At 53.3% G+C, this 9,659-nt stretch overlaps 2 protein-coding genes across 2 annotated transcripts; one reads left to right on the top strand and one right to left on the bottom strand.

The window, feature by feature from the left end:
• Positions 1–14: 14 nt before the first annotated feature.
• On the bottom strand, positions 15–1,262 carry Rps21 (ribosomal protein S21). The gene is made up of 6 exons (XM_005088474.4): positions 1,126–1,262; positions 880–942; positions 718–781; positions 495–566; positions 164–219; positions 15–71 (listed from the first exon to the last, which is right to left on the bottom strand). The coding sequence occupies exons 2-6, from the start codon at positions 927–929 to the stop codon at positions 62–64; spliced, it is 252 nt and encodes an 83-aa protein (XP_005088531.2). The 5' UTR covers positions 930–942; positions 1,126–1,262; the 3' UTR covers positions 15–61.
• On the top strand, positions 761–7,655 carry LOC121134610 (translation initiation factor IF-2-like). Its single transcript, XM_040733122.1, has 3 exons — positions 761–1,702; positions 6,496–6,608; positions 7,260–7,655. Exons 1-3 carry the CDS (start codon positions 761–763, stop codon positions 7,348–7,350), a joined length of 1,146 nt encoding a protein of 381 aa, XP_040589056.1. The 3' UTR covers positions 7,351–7,655.
• Positions 7,656–9,659: the final 2,004 nt, after the last annotated feature.

Below are 9,659 nucleotides of genomic sequence, written 5' to 3'. Positions count from 1 at the left end.
ACAGCCAGCAAAGATACTTTCTCACTTTTATTTATGACAAATATTCCCCCATCTCTTCTGGTCAAAAGTTCCTAACAAAGGAAGAAAAAAAACATTAAAAGCCATACCTCTTGGTAACTCCCAGACCAACTCAACCCCAATGTGATTCTCCCACTACACTTACTTTGAAACGATTCCATCAGCCTTAGCCAGTCGGAGAATAGAATCATCTGACTCGCCCTTAAAATTAAAAGTAAATCCCTGAATATCCCCATAGGTTCCCGGCTCAGCAGGTCAGAGCATGCACTACCATACCCAAATCTGCACCCACACCAAGGGGAGATAGAATGAGTTCACCTAAGGAAAAACCAACCACTTAAATCTTCCTAGAGCAGGCCCCCATGGTCTGAGAGGCCCTGCCAACCATTTTTTCCAGAGGGACACCGCCATCACAGCTCAAATGTCTGCGTGAACACTACTAGAAATCACAGGTCCACGTGGTAAACCAAACTCACCATCCTGCGAATGGCCCCGCAGATAGCATAGGTTTTAAACTGACCATTGAAGCGGCCTGTGCACCTGTCAACCTGCACAGGGAGAGAGCGGTTAGGAGATTCGACCCCACCCCACGCTTTAGGTCTAGCCTGGGTACTAGGAAACACCAAGTCGCGCGAAACCAGGCAGTGAGAGGCCTAGCCGCTGCCTCCTCCCTACCCCCGGGAACAAGCCCCAGCTCACCTCGGCCACATTCATCTGGATGGATGCGTGGTCCTTGGCGCCGATGATGCGGTTGCTCGCGGAGCTGGGGGAAGAGAACAGCGCGTGCGGTGGGCCGCGAAGGGGAACAGGCGGGGGGAGAGGGGAGAGGGCCGTAGGCGCGGCGGGGCCGCGGGCGCTTACCATTTCCGCGGCACGTACAGGTCCACGAACTCGCCGGCGTCGTTCTGCATGTCGAGACCGTGCCTGCAGAGCCATCGCGCGCGCCATGAGGTCGGCCAGGCCCGCACTCGAAACTGCGGCCCCAGCAGACCCGTTCTCGAGCGCCCGGGCCATCCGTCCGCGACCTCCCCGACCCGCCCGGCCCGGCCCGCCCCGACCCGACCCGACCCGGCTCGGCTCGCACCCACGGCCCGCCGCGTGCTCTACCTGCTCTCTCGGCCAGCGAAGCGCAGAAAGGAAGTGGAGCGTCTCCGGGCAGCTCTATTGGGCGGGAGGGGCGGTGCGTCTGGTGAATGCTTCCGGGTCACAATGTTCGTATCCACCGTCCCGGAGGCAGGCTTCGGTGTCTTTTCTTCCGCTTCCGGTGCAAAGAAGCCCCGCCTCTTCCGCACAAAGCTCAGACACTAGAGCCGGGCTCTACCTCCAACCAAGGCGGGGCTCCGCCCACGGCATGGGAAGCTCCGCCTCAGGCTCCGCCCACGGCACGGAGCCGCCTCTCCTCTCTTCGAGCCCCGCCCCTCCGCCCGGCACCGGCCGGTTCTCCGCCTGGGATTGCGGGGCGCGGACTCCGGCTCGGGAGTCCTGCGAGTACGCGCTCCGGACGGGAAGGACGTGGGAGGAAGCTGCGCCTGGAAATCCGCTCCCGGGAAGCCACCGCCAGTCTCAGAGAGGAACGGCCGAGCCTGGCGGAGGGAGAGGCGGGCACGGGTGTCGGCAGTGCTGGCAATCCAGTCGGAACTGCCGAGCCAGCGAGGCGTCGGGACGGGGAAGCCCAATCCTTGAGGTAGGGGAAACGGAGGTCGCTGCACATTCATCCTCTGCACGGACCCGCTCCCCACCTGCGTGCTCCCCTGCGGCGTCTCCACCCAGGCTCGGGGCCTCTCCCCGGGCCCTGCCCACTCCTGCTCTGGCCAGCACGGGGTCCGTCAGCCTAGTGTCTGGCCAGAGGGTGCACGCCTTTTAATCTCAGTACGCCGTATACGTAATCAGTAAATCTTTTTTTAAAAATCAGAAGGAGGCCGGGCGTTGGTGGCGCACGCCTTTAATCCCAGCACTTGGGAGGCAGAGGCAGGCGGATCTCTGTGAGTTCGAAGCCAGCCTGGTCTACAAGAGCTACTTCCAGGACAGCCTCCAAAGCCACAGAGAAACCCTGTCTCGAACAACCAAAAAAAAAAAAAAAATCAGAAGGAGGAAAATTCCCGGGCTGTTGCCACATTCACCGTAAAGCGCAGTCAGCCCCCCCCCCCCCCCGTTGAATTGGCTGCAAACCAGCCGGGACCCAAGACTCTCTCGTCTACACCGTTGGCCTTCCTACCACCGCATTTCTTCACGTAGGGATCCACTCAAAGACAGCCAGATCCAACAGCAAGGGAACATGGCCACTAATGAGAGAAAGAACAGCCCATTGAAACTGACCCCAGGACTGACTGAGAGTTTAGAATTAGCAAACGAGGTTGTGATAGGAGTTTTCATAGACTGTGTTCCATCTGCTCAAAACCTGCACACCTGGAGCCACGCTCAGAAGGTGCTGGGCAGGCATGTCAAAACAGTTTGATCTAAGCCCGGTGTGGTGGGACACACCTTTAATCCCAGCACTCGGGAGGCAGAGGCAGGCGGATCTCTGTGAGTTGGAGGCCAGCCTGGTCTACAGAGTGAGTTCCAGGACAGGCTCCAAAGCTACACAGAGAAACCCTGTCTTAAAAAAACAAAAAGAAAGAAAGAAAGAAAGAAAGAAAGAAAGAAAGAAAGAAAGAAAGAAAGAAAGAAAAGAAAACCTAAACTTTTAGTTGTAAAGAAAAGAGTAATTAAACTAATAAATAAGCCTCCTCAGTTAGTGTTATGACACTTTGTCCTTCTGAGGAAGCTGAGGCCGTATTTGGGCTACAGCTATCGCTGCCTCTGGTTCCTTGTCCAGCAGACACCAGCCCAGCGCTCACCCACACCGGGGACATCTGCGGCTCTCAGCACTTAACTGGGTCCTCATCCAGTGTGACAGTGAGGTGACCCAATACCAGTGCTCTCATTAAAGCAGCCAGCGTAAATGTTCATCCATTCTAGCCCGGCTATTTTGTTCTGGTTCTGTGACACCAGGACTAGTAGAGTTGACCAGCAGAGGCCCTGCCCCAGCCTGGCTGAGGAAAACACTAGTCTTTTGAAGGATATCAATGGATAGAGGTGGGCATGATGGCACATGCCTTTAATCCCAGCACTCGGGAGGCAGAGGTAGGCGGATCTCTGTGAGTCCAAGGCCAGCCTGGTCTACATACTAAGTTCCTGTCTGGGTGGGAGATAGTGCTGGGTCGAGAAGGCCCAGTCAGCACACCAGCACACACTTTATGCACAGCATGAGGACCCGAGTTCAATCCCTAGAATCCAGGTGTGGCAACACAAACCTGTAATCCAGGGCCAAGGAGGCAGGAAGGAGAATTCCTGGGGCTTGCTGGCCAGCCACTCTGGTGAATGAGGAGATTCCAGGTCCGGCAGGAGACCCTGTCCCTAAAAGTGAGGTGGAAAGTGATCGAAGAAGCCACCAACATCAACCTCTGGCCCACACAGATACACGCACGTGCATGTGCGTGTGTCTCAGTGTGTGTGTGTGTGTGTGTGTGTGTGTGTCTGTGTGTGTGTGTGTCTGCCTGTGTGTGGCAGAGGTCAGCCCCATGTGTTGTTCCTTGTGCACTATCCGCCTTGTGTTTTGAGGCAGAGTCTCTCATTCGTCTGGATCTCAGCTGATTCAGCCTGTGAATCCCAGGGATCCATTCCTTTCCCTTAGCACCCCAGCACTGGGATTGCAATCCCATCTTCAGGGCCCATGAGATCTGGATGACCCTTCCTGTAAGATAATTTGCTGCACAAAATTCAAGACCCACAAAATAAAGGGGTGAGACCCTTCCCTGAAGGGGCCTCCAAGGATCTGCAGAGTGGGGAACTGCTCAGAGCAGGTAGCATCCTCACATCCCCCTGTACTGCCCACAGTCGCCACTTGGGGGCAGCCAAGAGCCATTCTGGATCAAGGGCAACCGGGCACAGTTCAGCTCCTAGTCCCTTCCAAGCTGTCTGGGCCACTTCACCCCAAGTCAGGCAGTCGTCTGTTGACAGAAACTCTTGTAAGGTCTCTAGGGTGGGAAAGGGTTGGGTCAGAGGCCAAGTGAGAAAGAGGGAGGGGAGCAGGAGGACACCAAACACTGTTAGGCCAAAGTCTTTTTTTTTTTTGGTATTTTGAGACAGGGTTTCTCTGTATTGTTTTGGAGGCTGTCCTGGCACTCACTCTGTAGACCAGGCTGGCCTCAAACTCACAGAGATCCACCTGCCTCTGCCTCCCGAGTGCTGGGATTAAAGGCGTGTGCCGCCCTTCCTGTATTTGTTGCATTTTACTTATTTATTTGTGGACATGTGTATGTATGTGGATGCACATACGACTTGGTGTGCGTGTGAAGGTCCAAGGACAAATTGAGGAAGTCAACTCTCTTCTTCCACGTGTGGGACCATGTGGGGTCTAACTCAGGACATCAGTCTTGGTACCAGGTACTGTCACCCACTGAACCATCTCACTGGACCTCTTCTGACTCTTAAAAAAAGAAAGTATCCCGGGGCTGAAGAGATGGTTCAGAAGTTAAGAGCACGGGACTGCTCTTCCAGAGAACCTGGGTTCGATTCCCAGCACTCACCAGACAGCTCACAAGTGTCTGTGATCCAAGGAATCTGACACACCCTCACACAGACATACATGCAGGCAAAACACTGATGCATATAAATTCAAAAAGCAGGTAGCCTGTACTATCCCTTGTAGACCAGGCTGGTCTCGAACTCACAGATCGGCCTGCCTCTGCCTCCCGAGTGCTGAGTGTCCTGTATTATCTCGATTGGCTAGTATCACATAGGTATTATGAGCCAGCTCTGGTACTCATTTCCGCTTCATCGTCTTTTTTGTTTTTCCTTAAAGAATCATTCATTTTCATTGCATATGAATGGGTGTTTTGCCTGTGTGTGTATATGTGCGCCGTGTGCATGTCTGGTGTCTGCAGGGGTCAGAAAGGGGGGCACCAGATCCCCTGGAATGGAGCTATAGGTGGTTGTGAGCTGCCGTGTAGGTGCTAGGAATCAAACCGAGGTCCTCTTCAGGAGCAGCCAGTGCACCGGACTGCCAAAGCCATCTCTCCAGACGCTCGCTTCGTCTTCCTTAGCTGTGTGACCTGGGACAAATCATGTAGTTGTTTCTCTTGACTACAGAGCGGAATGGCTGCCATTAAGCCACCGACAGGTTACTTACCTTCAGTTAGTTAACATATGCACCGTTGCTCGTTCCCATTATTGCCAGTATCACAGCTGCCTTCTTCGCCGTCGCCATCACCAACATTCCAGCACCGTCCCTGTTACCACCGCCATGGCCTCCATTACAGTCTCATTGTGACCACCGTCATCAGTATCACAATTCTGAATTTGGGTGCCTAGGTTCCCAATCCCCGACCTTACATAAGTCCTGATCTGGATTCTGGGGTTTTGTGTGCAGTAGACCCCACTGGATTCCCCCATACCCACCCTGAAGGTCCGCCTCACATCCGTGTAAACTGAGGCTTAGAGGTGCGATGGAGCAGCTATGCGTGGGCCAAGGGATGGAGCCAGGCCAGCATCAAATACAGTTTGTGAGGAGAGGATCTAGTCCAGGACAAGGAAGCCTTCCTAACAGACCCCGACTTTGTTCAAGATGAATGACAGGTCAGGGTAAGGGACAAGCCTTCTCCCTGGGCAGGTCCAACCAGGGGCTCCAGCTCCTTCTCCCTCAGGCCCCTCTCCTGGATGAAACTCTGACCCAACACAGAGTGGGGTTCCTGGGACCACTGCTTCCCACCCAGCCATGGTAGAGACCATTTTCTGGTCTCCAGCAGTCATATAACCACCCTCTCCCCTAGGCATAGAGAGATCAAGCGAGACCCGCCAGGCAGAACCAACAGAGGGTCAGCCACACTGTTTTTGGGGTCTAGAGGACCCTCAGGGCATTAGCCACAGACCGGAGGAAAACAAGAGTGGGGATGCTGGCCTGGATCCTTCCTGCTGCCTTCCCTTCAATCCTGCTTTGTTCTGTTACTGCATCAGTTTGGTTAGTGTCCATTGATCTGACATAATCTGAAACTCACTGGGAGCATGACTGTAGAGGGTCACCTTGGCTGTGCTCACTGAGGAGGTGGGGAGACCTGTCTACTGTGAGCGGGTCCATTCCTTAGGCAGGGGATGATCCATCCCCGGCTGCGTGAAGTGGATCCCTTGCTTTCTTCGTTTACTACCGTGGAGCCAATGAACCACCTGGAGTTCCCCATATGAGGAAGCCTACCCTGAACTAGCAGCAAAACCAGTCTTCCCTCGCCTCCATGGCTTTTGTCAGCTTCTTATCACAGCATCAGGAAAAGAAACAGTGTCTCACTGGGTTGTTACATTTTTTTTTATTTCTTTTTTTTTTTTTTTTTTTTTTTTTTTTTGCTTTTACGAGACAGGGTTTCTCTGTATTGTTTTGGCCGCTGCCTGCCTCTGCCTCCCGAGTGCTGGGATTAAAGGCGTGGCGGGTTTTAAATCTTATTGTAGGTGGCTTCAGTGAAACCCAGCCCTTACCAGACCAAGAGCACAAGCCCCAGACGCTTAGGAGAACCACCCTTGATGCTGCTGGCTGACCACTGCAGGAATCTGTCTGAGTCCAGGTAGGCCCCAGCCTGCTCCCCCAAAAGATCCCCTTCCGGGCTACAGGTGAAGAGAATGGAGAAGCTGCACCCCCCAACTGTCTGGGCAGGTCTTAACCACAAGCATACCCACAGTGTCGCTGACAGACTGTGAAGTCAGAATGCCCTCTCCCCAGTCTTGCCTCTACCCCTTCCGGAGGGCTGGGTACCCAGCTCTGGGTCACAGAAAAAGAGCCTTTGATCCCAGCAATTCCATTAGAGCTCAGACACTGGCCAACCAAGATGCCCTGTCGGGTTCAAGGCGAGGAAGCAGAGCAGTCCTAAGTCTTGCCTAGCTAGCTACAGTCTGACCTCTGACCCCAGTCATAGACAGTGCCCAGACCCAGCTTCCAGGCTGACCTCTGGCCCTAGGTACAGACAGCCCTGACAGACACTAGGTCTCTCCACCCCCAGGTAGAGCAGCGTTGTAATAAATATAAAGGCCTAGGGCTGGCTCGTTTCTGGACTGTTTGCCACACCCCAGCCCCAGAGCTTCCCTTGGAGACACGTGCAGCACGTATGAGCCAGCAAAGCAGGCCGAGGCGCGGGGAGGAGCTGTGGCCCACCCCAGGTAGGGCTCGTCAAGCACACATCCCCAGTGGTGTCGGTGACTTAATCTCTTCTGTCAAACAGGTTCAGCAGCCGTATGCCTGTTTCCTCTCGTGTCCTCCTCCCCTTGGGCCCTCCTGTCAAGGACCATGTGTGTTTGTTCACCCAGATATAATCTACTTCTGGAATGTCTTCTGTCTGACACCCTGATCCACCGACACAGCTTCTTGGAATGGTTAACTTAAAAACACACCCCCCTCTCCCTCTGCCCTTGCCCTGTCCTCCGTTGCCATGTTTCGAAGTAGCCAATGGGTGTGGATTGCCAGGCCAAACCTCAGCCAGTGCCAAAGCCAAAAGCGCCTTGCGTTAGGGGTGTAGGGCCTTGCCCCCCCACCTACCCCCCCACCCGCAACTTTTGGCAGACACTTACTCTTGCATGCAGAAATGAAGAAGTGAAGTCTTCCTTGCTGTGACCCTTAATTTGAGTGATAATTTCTTGATGTGTGACCCCACTCTCATCTGTTACGACATGACATGGGGACTCGTCCAGGGTTCTGACCCTCCTGAAGAGGTTCACAGTTCCCCTCCCGGAGGAAATGCATCCCAGACCTGTGTGCAGTGAACCCTGGGCCCCGAGTCTTTAGAGCTCCCTGGGCTAATGAAGAAACAAACCCAGGACTGGAATCTGGAGAGACGGCCCAGGGGTTAAGAGCACTCGCTGCTCTTCTAGAGGACCCAGGTTTAGTTTCCGGCATGTGCACAGTGACTCATAGCCACCCAGAACTCTAGATCCAAAGAATCCAACAACTTCTGACCTCTACAGACACCTACAGGTACACATGCACACAGTACACACACACACACACACACACTCGCGCGCGCAAACAGACAGCAAGTTTACCTTGCTTTTTCTTTTTTTTGAGGCAGGGTCTCTCTACATAACCCTGGAATTTGCTGGGATTCACTCTGTAGACCAGCCTGACTGGCCTGAAACTCAGATCCCCCTGCCTCTACTTCCCAAGAGCTCGAATTAAAGGTGTGAGCCACTATGCCCAGTCATAACTTTTTTTTTTTTTTTTTTTTTGGAGACAGTGTTTCTCTGTATAGCCCTGGCTGACTGTCCTGGAATTCAGTCTGTAGACCAGGCTGCAAACTCATAGAGATCCTCTGCTTCCTGAGTGCTGGGATTAAAACTGAGCACTATCACCGATCAGCCATAAACTTTTTTTAAAAGCAGGGTGCAGCCTTTAATCCCAGCACACACACACACACACACACACACACACACACACACACACACACACGACAAGGACTGGAAGGTTCTCAGCTTCAGTGACTCAGACTCTGTGCCCAGAACACAGTTTAGAAACATTGGAGACCTCGAAGTGCTCCTTGGTGGTTGGGTCGTCTGTGGAGGTTGAATGAGAATAAATGGAAACAGTTACTGCCTGTGGAATAAATGGAAACAGTTACTGCCTGTGGAGTCCCAATCTGAAGTTCCGTGGGTGGACGCCCTGATGACTTCATTCAGCCCTTGCCTGTCCTTTTGGTCCTATTCAGGGCTTTACACCAACATGATGGGCGTCAAACACAGGATACTGTCCCATAATGAATCAGAAGTTGGACGGTGGTGGCACACGCCTTTAATCCCAGCACTCGGGAGACAGAGGAAGGTGGATCTCTGTGAGTTCAAGGCCACCCTATCTACAAAGCGAGTTCCTGGACAGCCACGAATAGCAAAAACTACACAGAGAAATCCTGTCTTGAAAAACAAGCAAAAAAGGCCTGTTTCCCAAGAGGGAATTAAGCATGCTCAGTGCTGGAGGGAAGGCTCGGTAACTTGACTCCCCTAGAAGCAGATCAGGACCACCACAAAGATGAGCAAGGGCATGACTGCTTGTTTTCCTCCCACCTGATGCAGCCCGGCCACAGCTGCTTCCTCTGCCTTCTCTTCCTCAGCTGTCTGAAACCCTTCAACTCAGACAGACCCTGTGTTAGACTCAGCCAACACTGGCCTCCGGTGAGCAACATGAGGGAAAAAATTGAGAATGCCCCAACAACCTTAGACCCTTCTCCAACTGGTATGCCCACTTGGAAAAGCTCCCCTGGGAAGAGGAGGGGTTGGGTTTGAATGTGAAGTCAGAGACAACTAGGAGCAGAACCAGATCCCACGTCATGGAAACAAGAAGAAACAAGTTAATAGAGGACATAGAAGATGCCCCATCTCAACACTCAGGAGGCAGAGGCTAGTGGGTCTCTGTTTGAGACCAGCCTCATCTACAGTGAGTTCCAGGATAATCAGCCAGGGATACATAGAGAAACCCTGTCTAAAAAAAACACACACACACACACACACACACACACAAACAAAAAAAATAAAATAAAGCCAGCCGTTGGTGACGCACACCTTTAATCCCAGCACTCAGGAGGCAGAGGCAGGAGGATCTCTGTGAGTTTGAGGACAGCCTGGTCTGTTCTACAGAA

Source organism: Mesocricetus auratus, unplaced genomic scaffold, assembly GCF_017639785.1.
Source record: "Mesocricetus auratus isolate SY011 unplaced genomic scaffold, BCM_Maur_2.0 Super-Scaffold_100028, whole genome shotgun sequence".
Classification (NCBI taxonomy): domain Eukaryota; kingdom Metazoa; phylum Chordata; class Mammalia; order Rodentia; family Cricetidae; genus Mesocricetus; species Mesocricetus auratus.
This window is presented reverse-complemented; position numbering and strand designations above follow the sequence as displayed.

Bases quoted from the DNA above. Each gene is read 5' to 3' on its own strand.
- LOC121134610 (XM_040733122.1), top strand. From the start codon at position 761: ATGATGCGGTTGCTCGCGGAGCTGGGGGAAGAGAACAGCGCGTGCGGT. The intron at 1,703-6,495 runs GTAGGGGAAACG...ATCTTATTGTAG, and splicing joins GGGGAAGCCCAATCCTTGAG to GTGGCTTCAGTGAAACCCAG. The intron at 6,609-7,259 runs GTAGGCCCCAGC...TCTGTCAAACAG, and splicing joins AGGAATCTGTCTGAGTCCAG to GTTCAGCAGCCGTATGCCTG.
- Rps21 (XM_005088474.4), bottom strand. From the start codon at position 929: ATGCAGAACGACGCCGGCGAGTTCGTGGACCTGTACGTGCCGCGGAAA. The intron at 782-879 runs GTAAGCGCCCGC...CTCTTCCCCCAG, and splicing joins CTGTACGTGCCGCGGAAATG to CTCCGCGAGCAACCGCATCA. The intron at 220-494 runs GTGAGTTTGGTT...TTTAATTTTAAG, and splicing joins GCGGGGCCATTCGCAGGATG to GGCGAGTCAGATGATTCTAT.